This window comes from Python bivittatus, unplaced genomic scaffold (genome assembly GCF_059951505.1).
Source record: "Python bivittatus isolate LINGU-HERP-01145 unplaced genomic scaffold, Pbiv_v1 ctg000480_np1212, whole genome shotgun sequence".
In the NCBI taxonomy this organism is placed as follows: Eukaryota; Metazoa; Chordata; class Lepidosauria; order Squamata; family Pythonidae; genus Python; species Python bivittatus.
The window spans coordinates 25,300,796-25,325,321 of NW_028277075.1; the positions used below are offsets into that span (position 1 = coordinate 25,300,796).

Below are 24,526 nucleotides of genomic sequence, written 5' to 3' on the forward strand. Positions count from 1 at the left end.
TGATAATGAAGTGGTCTGGTATGAAGCTGTTTACTTGTAACTATGAGAGAACTGACTGGGCTGGAGTTTTGCAATCCTTGAAACAAATACTATTTTTACCGAGATAAATAGTATGTTTTATATTTCTTGCTGAGGAAAGCCATGGGCCAGCCTGGACAGAAGGGATCAGGACTGCAAATTCATTATGGGTTTGGTTCTTCAAATGGGCATCTGTAAGGAGAGATGAGGATTTCAGCTGAGGATTGAAGCCCCTTTATTCTAAGTGACCAGACTCATCTCTATAGGTTAATATAACTACCCTGGACTCCTCCAAATGGTTGTTATATCGATCAGTATTTTTAAATTGGGGGAAAAAAAACCCTCTTCGAAAATATTTGAGGGATTACTTGATTAAGATAAAAATAATGTCTCCCTTAAGATAAGACTGAATTGTGGTGACTACATGGACACAACTATGATTAGGACTAATCAAGCTGACAGAACAAGGTGTTGGAGTTTTTGAGTGATGTTACAGAAACAGGAACTGGGGAAGAAGGAAGAGATTTTTTTCAAAAAACAGAGTAGTTGTTTTTAAAGCCTTGAGCTTTTTAGATTCAAGTCAGTCCTGCGATGGAGGCAGTGGACTAAATGCAGTTTCTCTAGGTGCTTTTGGCCACAGCTCATACTCAGTCCTGAGGGACAAAGGGAACTGTAACTTTGGAAGCATAAATAACCAGGGAGAGGCTGTAGTGTGCCGATTTTATTCTGTTTCATTAGAGATGCAGAATGCCCTGTTACCTATGTCTTTCAAGAAACCAAAGGGCCCTTTGAGGTAATGGCATTATCCTGACTCTCTGCACGCAACACTTTGTTCACCCTTCCTGCGCCATGCCTGTTGCTGCTTTCTTGGGACACTTGACAGATCAGTATGAATTTCCTCTTGCCCATTAGAACGCTGCCTGCTTGTACTCGGTACAGCCTATTCTTCTTAATGTGCACGTCCATCCGTCCCTGCACACAGTGCTAATCTCTCTAAGTTCCAGGCTCCTCCCCACAACCTTTCTTCCACCAGTGAAGCTGAGAGGGAAGCAGATTTCAACCTTTTTAGACAGTGGGGTTTTCTCCCCCCCAAGTTTTACAGCCATTTCTGTCCCATGCTGGGGAAAACAAAGATGCATTTCACTCTCTGATCAGTCAAGTTTAATGTGGCAACCACCGTCTTGTATAAAAAGACTGACTGGAGAAGATAGCTATCACTGCAAAGAAATGCAAATGTACTGTTATTTGTAAACATTACTGCTCTCTAAGCCATCTTTCTACATAGCAGTCCCTGCATAACTCTGGCTGGCAGGAAATGAATGCTTGTCATCCTTCTAGGGCTGGAGAAAAGAGCTGAATGCATTCTTGTAAGGACACCATTATGAAAAGTAGGCTCACCCACATTGTCATCTCTGGCCCTAGTGTACAATGAGGTATACAGACTACAGAGTCTCTTTCATTGGAGTTGACACTGAACAAAAGATACGTGTGCATGCATAACATAAAATAATAATTGTGTTTTATCTACATACTACTAAAACTCTCATGTCCATTTGTAACCTTTAACTGGGCAAAACGGTGTGTCATAGGCCAACAGTTTTTGAACCAAGGTACCTCAAATGGGCTAACTTACAAAATGCATCCAAAATTTGGGACCCATGGCTCCTGTGAAATTGAAATTTGGCAAACATTTAATGACATAAAAATTATTATAAAACATTTTATGACATAATACAAAATGTCATAAAACATTTCCTGTGGTCAACTCCTGACGTTTGAATGTGCCATACAGTTCAATATGAATGACATGGGCTATTTTCAAGGCAGATACATCTCGGAATATCTCCCTGAATTTTTAAGAACTTTTCCAGTGAAGGCAGTACATTAGAAGCTCTGCCATTGTGGAAGGCATTGAGGAATCTGGTAAGGAAATATCTCTGAAATGATGACCCAATGGGTCACAAGTTGTCTAGTCCCTTTCTACTTTCTTAACAATAATTGTTTGAACAATTGAATAGGTTTCTCCTTGAATTTTTTTTATTTTTTATTGCTTTGAAAACAATAGAAAAAGAAAAAAAGGGAACAAAACACAAAAAATACATACACTGTCAAATAAAATAAAATAAAATAAGTGCTTAAAAAAGAAATAAGTGAAAAGAATACAAAAGAAACATATACACACACACACACACACACATATATATACAGTGGGGCAAAAAAGTATTCAGTCAGCCACCAATTGTGCAAGTTCTCCCACTTAAAAAGATGAGAGAGGCCTGTAATTTTCATCATAGGTATACCTCAACTATGAGAGACAAAATGGGGGAAAAAATCCAGAAAATCACATTGTCTGATTTTTAAAGAATTTATTGCAAATCATGGTGGAAAATAAGTATTTGGTCAATATCAAAAGTTCATCCCAATACTTTGTTATATATCCTTTGTTGGCAATGACAGAGGTCAAACGTTTTCTGTAAGTCTTCACAAGGTTTTCACACACTGTTGCTGGTATTTTGGCCCATTCCTCCATGCAGATCTCCTCTAGAGCAGTGATGTTTTGGGGCTGTCGCTGGGCAACACGGACTTTCAACTCCCTCCAAAGGTTTTCCATGGGGCTGAGATCTGGAGACTGGCTAGGCCACTCCAGGACCTTGAAATGCTTCTTACGAAGCCACTCCTTCGTTGCCCGGGCGGTGTGTTTGGGATCATTGTCATGCTGAAAGACCCAGCCACGTTTCATCTTCAATGCCCTTGCTGATGGAAGGAGGTGTTCACTCAAAATCTCACGATACATGGCCCCATGCATTCTTTCCTTTACATGGATCACTTGTCCTGGTCCCTTTGCAGAAAAACAGCCCCAAAGCATGATGTTTCCACCCCCATGCTTCACAGTAGGTATGGTGTTCTTTGGATGCAACTCAGCATTCTCTCTCCTCCAAACACAATGAGTTGAGTTTAGACCAAAATGTTCTATTTTGGTTTCATCTGACCATATGACATTCTCCCAATCCTCTTCTGGATCATCCAAATGCTCTCTAGGAAACTTCAGATGGGCCCGGACATGTACTGGCTTAAGCAGGGGGACACGTCTGGCACTGCAGGATTTGAGTCCCTGGAGGCGTAGTGTGTTACTGATGGTAGCCTTTGTTACTTTGGTCCCAGCTCTCTGCAGGTCATTCACTAGGTCCCCCCGTGTGGTTCTGGGATTTTTGCTCACCATTCTTGTGATCATTTTGACCCCACAGGGTGAGATCTTGCATGGATCCCCAGATCAAGGGAGATTATCAGTGGTCTTGTATGTCTTCCATTTTCTAATGATTGCTCCCACAGTTGATTTCTTCACACCAAGCTGCTTGCCTATTGCAGATTCAGTCTTCCCAGCCTGGTGCAGGTCTACAATTTTGTTTCTGGTGTCCTTCAACAGCTCTTTGGTCTTGGCCATAGTGGAGTTTGGAGTGTGACTGTTTGAGGTTGTGGACAGGTGTCTTTTATACTAATAACAAGGTCAAACAGGTGCCATTACTACAGGTAACAAGTGGAGGACAGAGGAGCCTCTTAAAGAAGTAGTTACAGGTCTGTGAGAGCCAGACATCTTGCTTGTTTGTAGGTGACCAAATACTTATTTTCCACCATGATTTGCAAATAAATTCTTTAAAAATCAGACAATGTGATTTTCTGGATTTTCCCCCCCATTTTGTCTCTCATAGTTGAGGTATACCTATGATGAAAATTACAGGCCTCTCTCATCTTTTTAAGTGGGAGAACTTGCACAATTGGTGGCTGACTAAATACTTTTTTGCCCCACTGTATATATATATATATGTTTCTCCTTGAAAATAAGAGAGCAGATGTATGCCAAATCCTTTCCTGAAAAAAAAGGAATAAATAAAATATGCAAAATAACTCAGTAAAATAAAAAGAAATCAAAGTATAAAGCCCAGTTAGCCAAAGAGATTAAACCTGCACCTAGATTGGAGGGTTATTTCCATGTAGCATCTTTCCTCCTCTTGGTGACCTCTAGAAGTGTTGTGGCTGCAATTCCCAGAATTCTCAGCTGTGAGATCTCACAGTGTGATAACTATTCTAGAACATATGAGATTTTTCTATTAGTGCATTTAGTTGCAGTTTTACCAGAACTGGTCCAGGATGTATTTCTGGAACTATTCGTTTGTTCATCAAGAGTGCTATTAGGCACATGAGAAGTTGTTAGTGGCTTTCAAAATACTGAATTATTCTAGCCTCAAATCTCTGGTCTTTGTTGTTTGCTATTATTATTATGCTAATGTCTTTTGATTAAGAGTTATTCTAGAGTTTTCTTCTGCTTCACAAGGTTCAACTGTTTGAAGGATTGATCACTGCATGTTAGTGGCCTGAAGCCAAGATGATGTGTAATATATCATTTATTAGATGCAACTCTCATAAGGATTTATGACTTTCTTCAATTACTCATTTTATCTGAAATCTATGAATCTGTTTGCTCATGCTTTTGCTTTATACCTTTCCCATCAGGTGGCTGAGCTGCAAGAAGATGATGAGATGGTCACTGAAGTTTTCTCTGTCCCTCCCTTTACAAGGGCTTTAGCAGGTTTAAAGCACGCCACCAATTACAGTGTCCGAATCCAGTGCACTAATGAGATGGGCAGCTCTCCTTTTACAGATTGGGTCTATTTTCAGACCTTGGGATTAGGTAAGATTTAGAGGGCTAGGGTACATGGAACTCTTAAAAGATATTATTCCCTGTTGAATCAGAAAAAAAATTGGAAAATAGCAATTCTCCTGAATAATTGAACATTGAATATTGCATTTCTGATTAAACTAAAATTGCAAGGAGCATGAAAAAGTCTGGGCTGGTTCAAGCAGCTGGTCATCTGCCTTTGTGGTTGTTGCTTTCTACTGTATAGTTAGTTAGAAAATGTGAAGCCGTTACTAGTTCCTCCAGGTATCAGGGTAAAATTGATGTTTCACAGTTTTTAGAACTTGCTTCTGAAAAGATGGAAAATGTTTTAGAGGACTGTGTAGAACTTAACAGATTTAATAAATTATTATTATTATGGTTGGCTGCATAGTCAGCCAGATGTTTAGACTGGATTTGGCATTTTTATCCACTTATCGAGTCCTTCCCAAGGACCTGGGATAGGCAGATGTTGTTGTTTGACGGTGTTAAAGGTATCGTTGCAGGATATAAGCTGTTCCAAGTAAAGCTGCCTTTTGCAATTGACCAATGGTGATTTTGTCAATGCCGATGGTCTTCAAGTAGTGCTCCAGATGTTTTGGGATTGCACCTAAGGCACCTATAACTATTGGTACTATCTTTGCTTTCTTTTGCCATAGTCATTCTACTTCTATTTGCAGGTCTTTATATTTTGTGATTTTCTCCAGTTCTTTCTCTTCTGTTCTGTTGTCTCCAGATATTGCAGTGTCCACTATCCAAACTTTTTTGTCTTTCTTATCAACAATTGTTAAGTCTGGGGTGTTGTGTGGCAGGTGCTTGTCTGTTAGAATTCTGAGCACTTTAGCTTTTTCATTTTCTATTACTTTGTCTGTTTTGTGGTCCCACTGGTTCTAGCTTGCAGCAAATGGTATTTCTTGCAAATATTCCAATGCACCATTGTTGCTACTTTGTCATGCCGTTGTTTGTAGTCAGTCTGTGCAATCTTCTTGCAGCAGCTAACTAGGTGGTCCACTGTTTCTTCAGCTTCTTTGCAGAGGTAGCATTTGCTCTCTGTTGTTGTCTTCTCAATTCTGACTTTTTATGTATTCTTAAAGCTTGGTCTGGTGCAAGCAGAATTAGCTCCTCTGTCTCTTTCTTCAACTTTCCTGCTCTTAGCCATTGTCAGGTCTATTATTATTATTATTATTATTATTATTATTATTATTATTATTATTATTATTATTACCACTACTACTACTACCACTACTACTACTACATAGGATATCTGGGTTTCCTAAGACTTTTCCATAGCTTGAGGCTTACCATTCAGTAGTTGTTTTTCTCTTTTAAACAACACAACATACATTATGATTTTCCTTCCATTACAGCTCCAAATTGTACACCACAAAATGTACACATTGTCCAAAGAGATTCTTGCCTGATTTTGGAATGGGAAGCAGTAGTTCCAGAAATGTTTGGAGAGAATGCCTTAGGATACAAGTTGGAATGGAGCCAAGATAACATAACTCAGGTAATAAACTAAAACCTAAGTATTTGCTCTTGGTGGAGCAGAACAAAGTCTATTTAGAATCATCTTCCCCAAGATTGTAGCCCGCAGATAGATTGGACTTCAACTCCCATTATCCTTTAGCTAGCTGGTGGTCAAGCAGGAAAATGTAGTAATGACTATCCAATATGCTTAGATGCCTGAACACAGAAGTTTAATTGGGGCCTTATTACCAGTGATAATGTTCTTCATAAGTTGAAAAATCTGTTAAGGCTAATAGATTTCACTGCATCTTGTGGCAGTGAGTGCTATAAAGTAATAATTTGAATGATTAAAAAAAGCAGTTTGGTCAGAGGACACAGTTCAGTTGCACAATAAATAATGCCTCAATTTGGCATGGTGTAAAACCAAACCATCAGGTACTTATTATGTAGCTGTATGAAGAGGACTGTGCATGAGTTTTGATTTCCAAGCTTTGAGCCACAGAAGTTATTTTAGTGAAAACTAAATTTAGTGAATTTCGTAAAGGTGGGAAATTGGCAGTGTCAGCAAGCCAGCTGCACTGGGCAGAACGATTCACACTCTGAGCTGTCATAGAATAGCCTTTGCATATCCACCCATACAGTGCAGGCAGGCATGGGCTGTGCAGAAGATGCCTGAAGAGCAAATAACTTCACATGGCTGAAGCAAGTAAGTCCAAGCCACAGTCTTTTGGAAAGGCAAAACAAAACGAAAAAAGAATTCCAGGATTACTAGATAGACTGGAACAGAAGAAACTGGTTTTCTGATTCAAAGATAATTGTGAACAAGTATCACTTGAATGACAATGCATCGTTTATGGCAGTGTTGTCCAAACTTGGCCACTTTAAGATGAGTGGACTTCAACTCCCAGAATTCCCCAGCCAGCCATGCTGGCTGGGGAATTCTGGGAGTTGAAGTCCACTCATCTTAAAGTGGCCAAGTTTGGACAACACTGATTTATGGTTTTCTGGTTGTAGGGGGAAATGATTGTAAAGGAAGCAAGAGCCAACCTTTCGATGTGGAATCCTTTAAAAGACCTTATAATCAAGGTCTGTATACTCAGTTCGGCTGGTTGTGGACCTTGGAGTGAGCCCTTGCTGCTTACATCCCAAGATTTAATAGGTAAGTTGCAGATGCAGGAAGCATTTCTGTTATGTCTGTGTTTGAGGAAAATGGGCTGTTGTTAATACGGTGCATCAGATGAGGAACAGTGAGAGAGCTGGTACCATTGTATCTCTCTGGCCGTGCTCTTCCCAGGATTCCCAGCTGCATATGTACAGTATTATGTTCTCACAGAAGAGAATAGATGAGAATCAAGCAGCTTCAAACAATCTAGCAGAAGCAGGGACTGGCTGGGACTATTACAAGTTTTCTGTGTAAGGGAAAGTTTGACATATGAAGGAAAAGAGCAAGACAATACAAATGGCTCCCTTGCCATGGTTTGGTGTTCCTGTATTATTAAAAATGAATGAAAGAATCTGTGAGCATGATATGGCCTAGATTAATAGAAATAATGTTTTCTGCATTTGAGATTCCCCCACCCCCACCCCAAATGGGTTATAAGGGTTTCCAGATCAAGGTAGCTGACAGTTTTTGCTGTTAGTTATAAAAGAATTACAGGAAGCTAACATTAATTACTTATCTTTTGAATGCCAACAATTATTTATAATTATTAAATCATAAATACCACACAAAAATTATAGTATGTTACATTATAATAGGCTATCTTAGATGTAATTTTACATTGTAATTTAATTATTAGAAATTATGGACACAAAAATGGAGGAGTGGGGAATGTGTTCCAAATGGAAACAGGTGATTTTTCATTTCTTCCTGAGCAGTTTCTGCAGGGTTGCAACATGCCTATGTTTTCTCAACCCAGGAGAAAGCAAGTTTTTGATAGTTACAAGCTACATTTAACATTTGAGAGGAACTGAAGAGCCACACTGGGGTGATGACACAAACAGGCTGAGATTTTTGTTTTCATTTTTGGAATGGAGGGGGGGGGGGCTGTCAGATAAGAGAAATCTGAGTCCAAAGCAGAAATGTAATTTGAGAAAATGTCTCAGACCTGATCCTCCCTAGTCCTCTTTAGGGAAGAAGCACATTCAGACTTGCAAGATTGATGCTAGCCCTTTGAGGTAGTCCAGACTAGAAAATGAAAATTATGAAGACTAGTACTACTTTCATTATAGGGTTGTAGTAACAGAATCTTGCAAGTCTGAATCTGCTTCCACCATTCCTGTTTTTATCCTAAAGAGAATTAGGGAAAGTCAAGTCTGAGACGTTTTCTCAAATTACATTTCTGCCTTGGACTCAGATTTCTCTTATCAGACCGTTTTCTTGGCTGCGGCTATTCTTCCTGTTTCTCAAGGTTATTCTCACTCCCCATTACATATCCTCACAATTTGCAGAGCTAAAATTTGCAGCCAGAACTTATAAATTAAGACCTCTATGCCTCATTGTATTTGGAACATCTGAAAGTTTCTGTCTGGAGAATCATTTAAAGATGCTATATTAGCACATCTACAGCTATTTGCACAGCTCCAATGAATCCATGTGACGAGCACGAACAGAACATTGCACAGGAGAAACAAAGCTCAGATTCTTTTTTATTCCCTGTTTCCCCTACCCCTGGGTAATTTGTGCTCATCTATCTACACAAGGCTTTCTGCCAGATGGGAGTTTAAACAAAACAATTAGATTTAAACTGTGTAGAGAAGCCTTGCAAATTAAAATAATTTTGCCTTAAAATCAACTGTTTTTTTTATTGGACTTTTTCCTTAGGAGAAAAAGGGATACAAATATACGTCCTTCCATTCAGTTAGAAAATAAATGATTTAAGAGATTGTGGGTGAAAGCCACAGAAGAAAAAAACATAAAAGTAACACAGCAAAACCCAGTGATTTTAGTGGGTATAAGCATGATCAATTTTACACTGGCTTATAACTAAAATATCTAGAACACTTTCCCTCCATCTGGGCATCCTCCAGGTGTATTATCAAGGCTTCATGCCAGGTACGGTAATTAAATTCTTCCTTGCTCTGTATTCCCAAGGAGACACAAGAAGGTTTCATAAGCCGATTTATTGCAGAGCATAGCAGTATATACAAATAGCACCCCAGAATCCTGTTTTTGTGTATGCTCATCCCAGGTTTAAACCCTGGGTCTCTTCCTCCTGCCTTTTTGGGTCAACAGCCTTGTAGCTGTTCATTTCCCAGGTTTAAAGGTTTCTGCCTTTGTTTACCAAATAGCTTTCTCTGAAGCAAGGGTAAGTGGTTCCTGCCTGTCACCTTTAACCTTTACCTGTGCAGACTAGCTCCCAACATTCCCCAGACATCATGGCTATTGTTGATGGTCCTCCCCTCTTTGAAAGAAGCATGTTGCATTTGCAGGTGCATCCTATAAGCGTGAGTACATATTAGCTGTAGAAAGCTAATAGTCTCCAGGCTCTTCCTCAAACAGCTACCCAGAACATGGAGTGAAGATAAGGATACATACAATGCAGTGCTTTGAATCTGCATAACAACACCTCCAATGGGATGGCAAAGAGAACGCTAAATGTGGTCCTCATTTCCTGCCCTCAGTTACTCATGTGATACTAGGAATTACCACTTTTTCCTCTGATTTAAATTATGGGTCTGAAAGGCTGGGAGAAGCAGCACAGTGCAGGTTGTACTTATGTTTTACCCTAGGATATGTTAATGGAAAATTATTTTCTATGTTAGAGCACATGCCTATCAAGAACAAATTAAATATGTTGCATTTTGGGTATGGCCAATCTTTCAAATGCTGATTGTTCTTTTCTCACAGACTTAAATGTACACAATTTAAGATACTGTATGATGCACATGACTTAAAAAAGGGAGTGGGAAGTGCCAGGGATTAAGTGCAGGTGTTACATTAATCACCTCTAGCTTTCAAGCATAATAGCTGAGATGGATATTGGAAAAGTTTAAAGAACAGAAGATCAAATGTACAGAGAATCAATAGGAAAAATAGATTGCAACACAACATGGGATAATATATAAAGTTTGCTAAAATGTTTTATATGGAAACACAGCTGGGTACATTATTTCAAAGCATGTAATTTTTTTAAGATTTAGATGTGCATGATATGGGTTACTAGGATGAAGACTGGAGTGAAAGTACAAGAATAATTATAATATGAACTATTATGATAGCAACATGTTGTTGGATAATATTGAAATAAGCATACAAATATCTCTTATGAAAATGGTGTGCAGTTATAGGAGAATGAGGCTGAATATGGTTAGGAATAGCATTAAGCATCTGATAGCATTAGGCTATCTGAGAGGTATAGTGACACATATTATAAGGCATCAGAAAAGCTAGTTGGACAATTGCATCACAGATAATTGATTGCATATTACCAATATGGATTGATAATGAACAAGCATTACAAATCTTTCTCCACAATCCTAATTTAGGATACTTATACATTGGCCAAAAATATGTGGATTTCATTGTATGTGTTTTTCATTCTTTATTCCTGATGTTTCAAAATTTGCAATATTATAGGATTCCAAAATTTCCACAGAACAGTATGTCCTGTGTGCCACAAGTAAAACATGTTTCATTCATGCAGATGAAGCGGAAGGTAGAGAAACCCTCTAAAAATTTCCTACAGTTTTGGAATCAACAAAAATGCTGGCACAAGCACATATTAACAGACAGTTGGCAAAGACAGTTCTCTCTAACAGAGTTTATTGGAGGAAATTTGTCATGGGGATCATTAACCATCATTTCTAAAAGCTTGCGAAGTTTCTTGCTGGATTTGATTGTATGTTAAATAGTTGCTATATAAGTGCTGTTTTAATGGAAGAAGCAGCATGTCTGTGTAAATGCAGACAAATAAAACTTTACGTTAAGAGTAAAAAGGGCTGGGAGAAGTCATACACAATGGAAGTCACGTTGTGAAATATACATAGAGAGGAAATAGATACTTGCCTTGTCAAGATGGTTGTCAGAGTCATTCATGGGCAAGAATACTTTTCATTTTGCCCAGATCAACTTCTTTTGTTTAACCACATAATTGCTGTGTCCATTTGGCTGCACACTTACATCCACATCTTATATACATAAGACAATTTTTCCAACTTATGTAGTGGGTCTGCACAACATGCTAATTCCAGCCCAGTATTAACTGTGGATATCTCTCTTTACATATCAGTTTGCTACCAGACACCAGACAAACCACATCCAGCACCACTTTGGTGTGAATGTTCATTTTGGGGAGCATCTTGATCACCTCAGTGATTGGCTGACCAAGAGTTCCCGGGTGTTAAGGTTTATAAAAGCCCACAGTGGCCTGATTGGAACTGGAGCTTCTGTAGCCAGGATGGAGAAGGGCTGAGGACTTCCCACCAACCTTTTTATCTCTCCATTTTGCACTCTACAAGTTCAGGAAGTTCATGTTGGGTAGCAAGTATGTTGCAAGAATCCTAAGGTCGAGTTTCTATAAAGGTTCTGCAAAACTTAACGTTGGCAGTATTCCATTCCTATTTTGATGTTCTCTCTATTGTTGAATATTATGGCATATTGCTAAAATTTCTCATATGCTCCTATTCCTTTTAACATGAAGATAGAATGAGGTAGCCCCATACTATGTGTCTTGCTATCTGAACAACTTATTTTTAGGGATTATATTCCCTGATAGTCTGTCATTAGGGGACTCTTAAGTTAATATTAGCCATATCCTATGACTGGAAAGGGTTCAGTACTCTTAAGCTGTCTGATGTACAACCAGTATTTCATTATGTTATGCTAGTGCTGCTGTAACCTACGCTTGTGTTTATTTGCAATCCTAGTGAACATAACTCTAGGATAAACTCAGCATCATGTTCCTGCTGCACCTTTGAAAATGAGCCTTCTCCTAAAAACAAAATTAGCAAGATTGATCAAACCAAAGGCGTAGCATGTTCAGCCTTCTGTTCTAATGAATGGCTAGCCCAGAGGAGATGTACCACATCAAATCTTGCAGAACAGCAGCTTTGGCTCTTGCTGGTACATCATTTTAGAGTTATTTAGAACATGGCTAGTGAACCTCCTTTTAGAGCTAAAGCTCTTTCATGGGTCTATATTTTAAACATGATCTTTTGCTTTTTCACAAAGATTTTATTTTCTATACAGGGGGGCAAAGGCAGCCTCTTTATGGAACATCCTGGGTTCCTGTGGTTTTAGGAATTCTGACTGCACTGGTTACAGCAGTTGCCTTGGCCCTAATCCTTCTACGGAAAAGAAGAAAAGAAACTCGATTTGGGTACAAGTCTTCTTTTTGTTGTTTATCATCCCCATTGTAATCTCAGCATCTCTTTGTGCAGAAATCCTCAAAATGGTGCTCCCTGGATGTGTTGGAATTACCACTCCCAGAATTCTTAGCCAGCATAGCCTTTAGCCATGTAAAGCATTTCTTTTTCATTTTGTTTGCTTTGTATTCTCTTTCATTCCCCCTCTCTCTTTCTCCCTCTCTCACACACACAGAGATGTGTGTGTGGAAAATATTTAATACCTTTAAAATACCTTTGTCCTCCTGACTGAGAATTCTGGGGCTCGCAATCCCAGCATATCTGGCTTGTGGAATGGAAAGACTGATCCGGGCAAGAAGCTACACTTCAGATCACAACCTGCAGAACTGGCTTCAAGACTTCCCTAGGGCAGTAACTATATAACACCTTGCCACTGAGATGGTTGGGAGAGAGGGAGCCACAAGAGTGGCATAGCCAAGAAGAAGCAGTAGTTCAAACCCTAGAGCAATATCACTGTCCCACCCTTACTGTAGCTGCAACCTTCTTTGTTTCTGAGACCTTTTGGAAGTATGGAAGAGTTTTCCTGGGTCTTCTGATATTTTGCACTACCTCAGAAAAAAGAAATAGTTACCAAGATAAAGAGGTTCTTAGTTGTTGTCTGTATTAAGTACATAAGTCAGCTTAGGTTCTGTGGCACTCTATGCATATTTCATGAGATTTTCTTTGCTTTTCCCCCCCTTTTAGTCAAGCCTTTGGCAGTGTGGTTGGAGGCGATCCTGTAGTCCATTTCAGAGCAGTGCGATCGTTCAACCGAGAGGTCCCGCAGCTTATTGAAGTAACATGTAGGTAAAATATATATGACTCTTTCCCTCAGCAAGTGTATTTCCATTCTCTTAGCTAAAATGTTGTTCTCTACCTCCATCAATCCATCTTCTAATAGTACTGCTATGATGATGATACGTATATACCATACTCATTTCCCAAAGTGAAAGACTAAATAATACTCTGCCATATGCAAAATTGGTGCACCTATCCATGTTCCATTGACTTCTACAGGGGGGAGGTCCTACAGTGCTGGATTAGAGTGCCATCAAGGAAGTGTTTTCATTCTGCTGCTGCTTTAGCTGAATCCTGATTCAAATTATTTAGGAGTAAAATGATTTTCTTATGCACATTTATTAGGGTATAAATCCAATTGACAATAAAGGCCTTATTTTCACATAAACTTGAGCAATCTCAAACTCTGAAGTTTGAAGCAGTAAACAGTGATTCACTTTTGTACTATATATCTCAAATCAAAGTTCAAATATTATGCTACTGTTGGGGCTTGATTATATCATAAAAGCTATGGCTTGCCATCTTCAGACTGAACCATAAGTTGCTGTCTTTGGGGTTGATTCATAGATATTGCTTAAAGCAGTCTTTTCCCACTTGTACTCCTCTAGACTACAACTGCCAGAATTACCAGTTATTAAGTGGAGATGACCAGGTTGGGAATGGCTGGATTTTAAACTCTTATTTTCTTTTATTCAAGGGAAGTAGTTCAAATAAGTTGAAACTCTGAAATGTTATAGCACTGAAAAGAAGCAGTTTTATTATATATTTGTTGCTTTATACCTTTTATAAGACTAAAGAAGAGAATTATTTCCTAGGGAGTACTATTCAGTGAATTTATTTCCAAAATAAATTCTTTGTTTTGGCTTGCTCATTCTTCATACATTCTCACTCAGTCTTCCTCAACCTGCTGCCCTTCAGTGCATCTAACCATAATTCCCATATTTTCCAGTCATGGCATCAAAAGTTGTGCTGGCCGAAGGTTATGGGAATTGTAATTTAACACATCTAAGTGTACAAGGTGAGGGGAAGCTTGTTTTAAATTATTCAACATTAATTGTATCTTGGACCAAAAATATATCAATCTAGATAGCGATTAAAGCTAGATTTATTCTTGGTTAAGTTGCCCTTGTTCTTTTCTGTTTATCCAGTGGACAGTATAGGAATCAGTGATGAACTGAAGACGAAACTGAAAGATGTCCTAATCCAGGAGCAACAGTTTACTCTGGGAAGAATGCTAGGCAAAGGTGAGTAGTCAACCAAAGCCTAGAGAAAGTGCACTTACTTTGTTTAAGTGGGACATAAATACTCTGAATTCCAAGGATTCAGGCACACCAAATGGCAGAGGTCTAAACTGCAACAGTTACTACTAAATGTAGCTAGGAACTGGAGTTTTAGATTGGGAATATTGATCATTCCATCAGTGCTTTCAGAAGAGCATTGAGATTGACAGCTTGAATTATCTGGGGCTAAATATGCAGGTACACCTGTACACTGGGATTATTAGAAGCATTTCTGAGGATATGAGGAGCTCACCATGACAAAGAACGTGAGAGACATTTAGGAAAAAACCAAGAAGAATAGCATAAAAGTGAAACTGGAGAATACATTTACAAAATGTGTGAAAGCTGTAGGAAATGAAGAGAAGGAAAGATGATAGGGATGTGGAAAGTACAAGGGGTATGGCAGCAGAAATATTTTGGGAGAATCAAGAGAGCTTTAGGAAGATTATTGCTGTAGCTTCTTATAAGCACCCTATCAAACCTTCGTTCTGTGTATCATCTGTTTAATATCTAGATATACAATACTGTACAGTTAAACAATTTTACGTCCTATTGATTTCAGCAGAAGTTGGCTATTTATTACCTTAAGTTTCCACCAACTCTGTATATTTTTCTGTATATTTTTGTATTTTCAGTACAAATGCGATGTTTTCTATATTCCTTCCCAGAAAATGTTCCAAACCAAATTCCCATGGAAGAATTTGGTTTTTTGACTGGAAGAAAGTCTCATTTAGTAGTTTTCATCTTCATAGCTTTTAACCTAAGCATTCTACTCTTCATAATCTTAAAACAAACTTTAGCTGCATTGTGCTTTTTCAATTACCATATTCCTTTTTTTTTTTTTTGTAATTTATTAGGGGAATTTGGATCCGTCAGGGAAGGTCAGCTGAAAATGCCTGATGGCTCTCTGCAGAAAGTTGCAGTGAAAATGCTAAAAGGTGAGTAAATCTAGATTACTTGAACTGTCTCCATGTCTTTCTGTCACTTCCTGTTCCTGACTTTTTATTCTCACCAAACAATATAGTTGGCTGTGCTTTACCGCTCTTCTCATTTTCCTTTTTTGTTTTTGTTCATATTGCCTATAATTGCCACACATTCCTTGAGTGTGTATTTGTTTATTTCAATGTATATGGCCACCCTTCTCACCAAGGCAACTCTGGGCAGCAAGCACAAATAAAAACTTCAGTAGAACAATAAAAAATAGAGATATAAACATAACAAAAGTATAGCATCAAAGCCAGCAGCCTCTGTACTGACACCATCTGGATGTGTTGGATTTTAATTCCCATAAGCACCAGTAAGTATAGCGTAATGATGCCATTCCCTATGGTTTCATTTATACTCCATTTTTTTCATGACTTAAATGTTTGGCAAATGTGATCCACTATCTGCACATCAGGACTGGTAAATTAAAATATAATTAGTAACATTGTTCATATCCAATCTATTTGTTAATCTATTTTACTTACATTTATTGGCCAGTACTATGGACTAAACATACTGCACTGTGCCTGTCTTGAATTCTTATTTCTTTCATCTGTTTTACTACTATTTAAGCTCTTCCTGTAGAATCTCATCTGTTCTTTGTACCTTTACGTTCTGCACCTTTTCTTGAATGTTGCCCCCACTGAGTTTAAAAGAAATCTCAGTAATACTTCCCTTTATTTTAGCTGACATCTTCACTTCCAACGACATAGAAGAGTTCCTGAAAGAAGCTGCCTGCATGAAGGAGTTCGACCATCCACATATTACTAAATTAATAGGTGGGCATTGTCACATTCTTTATTCACTTTTGCACTAGAGGGTCCCAAAGCATATATTTCACAATTTATTTGTATAAGGAAATTTATTTATTAAATCTATTTATATGGGCGCTCATCTCACAAATGTGACCCTGGATGGCTAATAGCATGTTGAAACAATAAAAAACAATATTAGCAAAGAATAAAAAACCAACAATGGTCACCAAGGATAAAACCAAGCCAAACAATTAACAGAGACCTCTCAGTGGGCCATCTAATATAAAATTAGAGGAAGGAACAGTAGTCACTAATACATAGGAAATGTAGTCATTCTCAGTGCATCTAGATATTCTTATATTTCAAATGCTTCTTCCTGAAAGTATTCATATTTGCTCATTCTTATCTGTCCAGCATATATTGGTTCTCAAAAATGAGCATAAGAAAGTGAGGCAATATTATAAATAGGCTGCACAGTTGAAAGCAAGTATTTGTAATAGGTGAGAAATATAACCAGGCAGAAACCATCCTGTTGCTTTAGACGGAATGTTCCTGAATTCAAATAAGAAAATATTCCCCAATTTGGAGTTACCATATGGCATTTTTGAATGCTGCTTGATCCAGATAGAGTCAGGTTCCTTGAAGAGTGCCTAGTTTTTTGATACTGCTTAGAAGAGACATAACCTTGTGAAGCAAATAAGAATAGTTGACTTTAACACATGGACTGGATCAGACCAAGAGTTTAGAAATGCTGCCTTCTCAAAATGTAGCAGCGTTTTCAGTAGTTTGTGAAGAGGGAGGTATGCTATTTTTTATCATAATTTATTACAGGGATAATAGTTTTTGCTAATTGCACGTCTCTGTTCTTTCAAACCAGGTGTCAGCTTGCGTAATCGGCCTAAAGGTCGTCTTCCAATCCCAATGGTTGTACTGCCCTTCATGAAGCATGGAGACCTTCACTCTTTTCTACTGATGTCCAGGATTGGAGAAAACCCCTTTGTAAGTTTTTGTCTCTTAAGGCAACACTCAGAGATTAATTGATCTTCTATTGTATTGGCTACATCGGTATAAACTTTCATCATTTATTGATTTATTTAACTGCTTGCTTGCAATGCTGCTTACTGTATATGCTGCTCCTATTGAAAGGACTCTGAGTAGCTTACCGTCCCCTCTTCCAGTAAAAATTAAAATTAAAAACAATAAAACAAAATAGCCATTTATAATTACAGCTGAAATTACAAAAGATTTCAGCAACCAATGAACAAACATCAAAACACACCAATAAAGGGGTTTGCAACTTATATTAGTTCCATTCTCGGGGTTTTCTTAAACATCCAAGTTTTAATGGCTTTCTTGAAGCTCATGAGAGTTTAAGGGGGAAGCTAACCCAAAATATGGAGATAAGGAATGGGGGCTGCATTTAAGAAAGCCTGAACTCATGGCCCCTGAAGATGATGATCCTTGAGAGAAGAAACCTGGAGTGAACCTACTCTTAGGTCATATTATACTGGGCAGACAGAAGCCACTGGAGGAAAGTGCTATTTTAGATAACCAAGTTGTGAGCCATGTAGGGCTATAAAGATATCAACTAGCACCTTGAATTCCATCTGGAAGCAAATGGGAAATTAGTGCAGCCCTCAAAGTAAGGGTGTTACTTGGGAGGAATTCAACACTTGCATTGTTACTTGAGAGGACGTATTCTGAACTAGTTGAAGCTTCCAGGTAATCTTCAGGAGCAGCCCCTTGTAAAGCAAGTTGTAGTAATCCAAGTTTTACTTGTGCTTTTAATTATGCACAATGAAAAATGTGGACAGCCTTTGAACATATAAACCAGGTGTGGAAACTCATGGCTGCTTTAGAAGCCTTCTGCTGTCTGCCACTAAATTTCGGTTTCATCCCCAAAATGTTGCTAAATGGGCATTTCAATGGTCACAATCAATATGATTTTGTTGCCAATGGCAGTGGAAATGCCCTTTGCTAATATATGTATGTGTTTTGGGGAAAAGACATGGACGCTACAAGGCCTACACTAATGTTACAGTGCTCAATGCACAAAAGTATCGTACTCATACATTCAAATAAGATATACTTCATGTAATCAGCAGATATGAAGTCTGAACGTTCTAATCTAAAAAAAAGATAGTGTCAATAGTTCCTTCTTGATTTCCCAATGTGAAAAAATGTTACTTACTAGTATTGACCTTTGCAAAGCCTTTGCATTCAGGCTGATAATGCTGCAGTAGTATTATTTGGGTTTTTATTGAAGTTTTTTCTCAGCAGGGTTAGAACATATGCTATGCTCAGATTTGAATATTCAGGCCCTTAGAACAATTATAAGGGTAAGGTTATATTGTAAGATATTTACTGAGAGGATTTTAAAGAAAAAGCAGGAAAGGGGTTTTTTAACCAAACCACATTTATTTATATATGTACATTAACAGCCAATTGATTCTTGGAGTGGCAATTCTTTTTATGAGAAAATCATGGATATCACTTAAATGAAGAAAGTTGTTGGGCAGGTTTTCCTAAATTATACTATTTGCTCTGCCAGGAACAGAGGAATGTATGAGTATTCCCAGTAGAGAAAACATAAATCACAAAGTAAAAAGACATTCCTTCTCCCTAATGTCCTGCTTTTTATGTGCAAGGAGTTTGTTGTAACTTGGCCTATAAAATACCAATGGGGAGAGCCTCTGCTTTCCATATGCTGTTTATTTATTTATTTTTAAATACTCTTGGTGAAAGACCAAAATTGTTGTTTCCATGATGGGATTTAAGATTTTCTAAATGCCATACTGAATATGCTAATTATGTTTTATTGTTTCTGGAACTCATAATGGCTGAAAACACTGTATTTTCTCCCTAATAATCTACCTTCCACTGTACTTCTTCTTTACAGAGCTTGCCACTTCAGACTCTCTTAAAGTTTATGATTCATATTGCTAGTGGCATGGAATACCTAAGCTCCAAAAACTTTATACATAGGGATCTAGCTGCTCGGAACTGCATGTAAGTCCACCACACTCCTATAGAAGAGTTAAAGCATTTGTAAAAGATAAACAAATATAGAGGTGATGGATCGGGAAAGCCTAAATGTACCTGTTTGGGAAAGAAATGTTTGGGGCTGAGATTAAAATAAAATACTTGAAATCTTATTCTAAAATATTACCAGCTTTGATGTGCTGAGTGATAAAAACAAATTACATCATATCAATCCTTGACTTCTAGATTCTAATACTTTAAGTAAAAATATTAGAATTATTAGGCATTCAAAATCTCTTTGGTATGATAACTGATGAATTGGTACCATTGGAAGGAACTTGTATTTCCACTTTTCTCCCTTTCTACTTGTTAGAATTGAACGCAGGAATAAAATGAAAGGGAGACAATTTGGAACAAGGTCACCCATGTTCTTTAAGGCTATTCATTTTAGCCTGGTTGCTGAAAGAAGAACAAATCCAGTGACAATGCATTTCCTGGTTTACTGAGCTTAGGAACACCACCCAGCTGATATTCTGTGCCACGCTTTCAGTAGTTAAGATACCGTGATGGACTATCAGAATAACCTTGGGAGACAGGAGGAAGAATCACAGCCAGGGCAATGGTCAGACAAGAGATATTTCAGCCCACAGAAGGAATGGGAGTGAAGAAAGCATTTCTGAAAGGACCCTCCCTCGTTCTCTGAAAAGTAAGGGCAAGGGAGTGGAGAAGTGCTTTCAGATGTGCAAGATTCTGTTACCGTAACTTTACAATAATGGTACTGTTAGTACTTACACTTCCTGTCTGGACTACCTTGAAGGGCTAACAGATACTTGCTTCCTCCCAGCTTTGTTCTGTTCTTCATTTAACCCATGGGTGACCAGCAGGAATGTTTTGATCTAGTATTTCCTTCAAGTTGAGCCAGTCATTGGGTAAAGGAGGGATTAAAAAATAAGACAGTTACTTTCATTTCTACAGCTTAGTTACATATACATATGTGGAAAGGAAAATCTCACAAATATACCACGACCTTATGGCCACTCCAACTAGATAAATGAGAAGTATGTACTGTATATATATTCTTACTGCATTTGTAAATTGATATTCTTCTAATAAAGTCAATTTGCAATTCAAAATGCTTGACATAATATATTAAAGGCATATTGAATAACAGAATTCTTTGAGGCTGTATAGGAGGAATATACAATGTAGCCCCCTGAAGGCAGGGATCCAGCCCCAGAGCCCCTCTAGAAAATGCCACAGCTTTTGTGATAGAAAAAAGTATTCAATACATGAGGAGTAATTATATTAAATGTATAAAATAAATTCTTGAGGAGAGCAACATGAAGTGAATTACCCATTCATTCTGAGGTCACTGTTTTTCCCCTCTTCAGAGCATAGTCAGCCTTAATTGAGGGTAAGAGTTGTGAACTTCAGCTCATGAGCATGATTAGTAAGCAGCCATCAAATACTCAAAACATTGGCTCACCAGCAGTCTGAGCATATTTCATCTCTTTAATTGCTCCTGAGAGGTTAGCTGCATTGGCACAAGGAAAGAGGTCCAATGTGAAGGAGAGAATCTAAACCTCCTATTCCTGTATTCCTCAGATTGTCTTGCATTCTTCTACATCTGTTTTTCCCCTCTTTTTTGGTCTCTGTTAGGTTGGATGAAAACATGAATGTCTGTGTTGCTGACTTTGGGCTTTCAAAGAAAATCTATAGTGGAGATTATTACCGTCAGGGCTGTGCCTCAAAGCTGCCAGTGAAGTGGCTTGCATTGGAAAGCCTGGCAGACAATCTCTACACAACTCACAGTGATGTGGTAAGTCGGGTTTTTTTTTTTTTTTGGTCTCTTTCCACTGTTTGCATATTTATCTGTGAGGTGAGGCAATATATTATTCTGTTCTGCTGACTAGAGATTCTGTGATTGCAGTCATGTTTATTTTTAGATGATCTTCTCACCCTAAACCAATATTGTAAGTGTTGATGCAGGTCAGAGTACAAATAAATCAGACCACAGCCCAGATTTATTCTGCATTGTCGTCATGAAAAAGTTCATGAAAAGTGAATGTGCTAACTTTTGACCATGCATCTGCAGCTGCAACAATTTGTCTGCAAAACAATCAATCACAGGGATAATTCCTAAAGATAATGGCAACTTGATTTGCAACTTCCTCAAAGGAAGCAGGCAGTAGGCAGAAATGAGACCTAGATCTTCTCCAGTCAACACAAAGATTTTATCGGTAGAATAGATTTTAGATCTTTAACATGGCATTTGTGATTGTGATTGAACTTTTAATTAAAATACATTGGGGAGCAAGAGGCTCAAGAATAATATGTATTTCTTTATATTTTTGACCCCCATTGGCATATTTAGAAAATAAAATGGTAGATAAATCTATGCCCAATAGACAGCATTTTATGGAAGTGCTTGTATACATGCTCTAAAATTCCCAATGTGCCGCTTGGCTCCAGTAACTTAGAAACCTATGGAGGAGACAGACCAAACCTTCAGGTTTTTGACCATGGAATGTTTTTGAAGCTTGAGGTTTTAATCTAACAGGAACATTTTGCATAGGATTTTTCTTGTTTACGTTTTATCACTTCTGATTTTCTACCCCCTCTTCTCTTTACGTAAGCTTGTTCTTCTACTTTATTACATAATAATGTCCTATTACACCATTCCAAGTTTGTATTTACAGATTGTTTAAATATTGTGCTATATATAAAATGAGAACCAGTTTGGTGTAGTGGTTAAGGCATCTGGCTAGAAACCGGGAGACTGGGAGTTCTAGTCCCCCTTGGGCATGAAGCCGGCTGGGTGACCTTGGGCCAGTCACTCTCCTTCAACCCTAGGAAGGAGGCAATGGCAAACCATTTCTGAAAATCCTTGCCAAGAAAACTGCAGGGACTTGTCCAGGCAGTCTCCGAGAATCGGACACAATTGAATGGATAAAAAATAAAAAATCAATAAAATACAATGATGTATTATACTATATAGGTCATGTAAAAACTGTAAAAAGAGAACATGACATACAGGTAGTCCTTGCTTAAAGTCCCTAATTGGGACCGGAATTTCCATTGCCAAGTGAAGCAGTCGTTAGGCAAAACATCACGTGACCGCACTGCTTAGCGACGGCAGTTCCAGTAGTCCTGGTTGTGATCATTAGGCAAGGAACTCATGCTTCCCCTGCCCTGCCGTGTTCGCCTCCACTTCAACTCCCCTCACTTGCCTATCACCCTCCCATCTCTGCCCTTTTGGCCATTCTTCACTCTGCTGCTGCCTCCCCCAGCTGACCATTGCCATCTTCTTCCTCCCACTGACATGCACCTGGCCATGTTTTGAGCAAGTGACCGTGGGGGTGCTGCAACGGCCATAACTTTGAGGACCAGTCATAACTATCATTCATTCAGTGCCATTGTAACTTCAAGCAGTCACTGAACAAATGGTCGTTAAGCGAGGACCACCTGTAATGTAACATCTATACCTCTCTGTCTGAGAGTTATGAAAAGGAAGGTGGACTGTATGCGCCAATTTGAAGACTCTGTATGTCCTTTCCTGCAACAGTGATGAGTATCAAGACTTGGATGTTTCTCAGAACTAATGGATTGTACATGGTCACCTAAAGTACAAGAGTCCATGAATTCAATTCCTGGTTGAGTTGTGTGAATCCCATAGTAAGATCTGTTTCAAATAGAATGAAACTGCCATGTACTGCCTCCTGGTGGTCAATATTAGTAAAACCGCCACGCAGGATATACATTTTTGTACTGGAGAGAAAAGCCCCCTCTTTGGTTGTTCCATATATATAAGCTAAAGAGTTCTGAAAAATAACTCATTCACACAAATCACTGCTCATTGCCAGACATCCTCCGGAGCCAAACACTGTTGAAAATGCTTGTTTCTTCTGTTGAAAATATATTTAACTCTTTTTCTTCCTGTTTCTCTCTCTTCCTCACCTCTCTCAATTATATTTCAGTGGGCGTTTGGTGTGACTATGTGGGAAATTGTGACCCGAGGGCAAACTCCTTATGCAGGCATTGAAAATGCAGAAATTTACAACTACCTCATCAGTGGAAACAGATTAAAGCAGCCCCCAGAGTGCCTAGAAGATATGTGAGTGGCTTATTAGCCCATTTTCTTACCCAAGCCTTGGCAAAAATTATGCAAAAGAACAGTCATGTTTTGGACAAATGCTCAAGTACATTTCAATATTGTTTGAACAGGAAAACCTCCCAATGTACTATGCCTGTAGGAGAGAAGTGATTATTGCATCCACATACTTTTAATTTGTAAACAAAATTCTGTTCAGCATGCTTCAAGGAAATGTTTCTAAAATACTTTAGACAAGTATTTTATAACCTAGAAAGACATGGAAGTGTCCCACTGTGCAAATGCTCTGTGGGGTTTACAGCATATCTAATCCATGTTTATCGGGAATGAATTCCAGTATGTCAAAGACATTCAGTGTTTAATGTCAAGAAGTCTTACCTCCTCATACAGTATGTGCATAGGGCCATAATTTTCCTTTCTTCCCAGGTTTGGAAGGGGAAATTTTGGAAGTTCCCAGTTTTGGAAGTTTTAAATCAGGTTAAGTCTATTCTAAGACTTAATACAACATTGCAATGAATTTCCCAAATGACCAATATTCCCAAATTTACAATGAAATTCACCATCTTGGTTCAAGGGGATTCCAGGAATCAAAAATAAGGATTTGAAAACTACAACATGGCTGCAGGTTATCTACCTTGCATTATTTTAATAATTATTTATTAATAGCCATCACTATAAATAATTCCAGCCATAATTTAGTAAAGTACATGTGATTTTGTTTCACAGTCACATTTAATTTATTTGTATACAGCATTTCCAACACATAGATTTGTGCTTAATAAGTGCACAGACAGACCATTTAAATACAGCAACAATTCAACAATGATGTGATGTAAGTGAAGATGCGTATATAAATTCAGTTTAAGTATCATGAGAAATCATTCAGTGGACAGAATATATATTTCTATTATTAAAAAGTATAATTATACCAAAGTAGTGTTCTTAACCACTTCAGGGAATGGTAGCACTGAGAAAGTGTGTGGAAGTGTGTGTGTGTGTCCATGAGTGCACGTGTGCACATGCATGTGCAGCACACATACACATGTATTATTCTGTAGTGTAAAGACTCCCCTGAATTAAGACTGACTCCTGGTGACCTCAAGGATATATC

At 38.2% G+C, this 24,526-nt stretch overlaps 1 protein-coding gene across 2 annotated transcripts in view; it reads left to right on the forward strand.

Moving 5' to 3' along the window:
* The window catches only part of TYRO3 (TYRO3 protein tyrosine kinase), a 68,807-nt gene that overhangs the window by 38,508 nt on the left and 5,773 nt on the right, over positions 1-24,526 (forward strand). For both annotated transcript variants that reach the window (XM_007436235.4, XM_015889458.3), the window contains exons 7-18: positions 4,528-4,705; positions 6,058-6,200; positions 7,175-7,319; positions 12,351-12,480; positions 13,211-13,308; positions 14,452-14,547; positions 15,441-15,521; positions 16,254-16,346; positions 17,200-17,321; positions 19,222-19,331; positions 20,964-21,123; positions 23,282-23,418. In XM_007436235.4, coding sequence (XP_007436297.1) covers positions 4,528-4,705; positions 6,058-6,200; positions 7,175-7,319; positions 12,351-12,480; positions 13,211-13,308; positions 14,452-14,547; positions 15,441-15,521; positions 16,254-16,346; positions 17,200-17,321; positions 19,222-19,331; positions 20,964-21,123; positions 23,282-23,418 — 1,493 coding nt within the window. The remainder of the gene's footprint in view (positions 1-4,527; positions 4,706-6,057; positions 6,201-7,174; positions 7,320-12,350; positions 12,481-13,210; positions 13,309-14,451; positions 14,548-15,440; positions 15,522-16,253; positions 16,347-17,199; positions 17,322-19,221; positions 19,332-20,963; positions 21,124-23,281; positions 23,419-24,526) is intronic.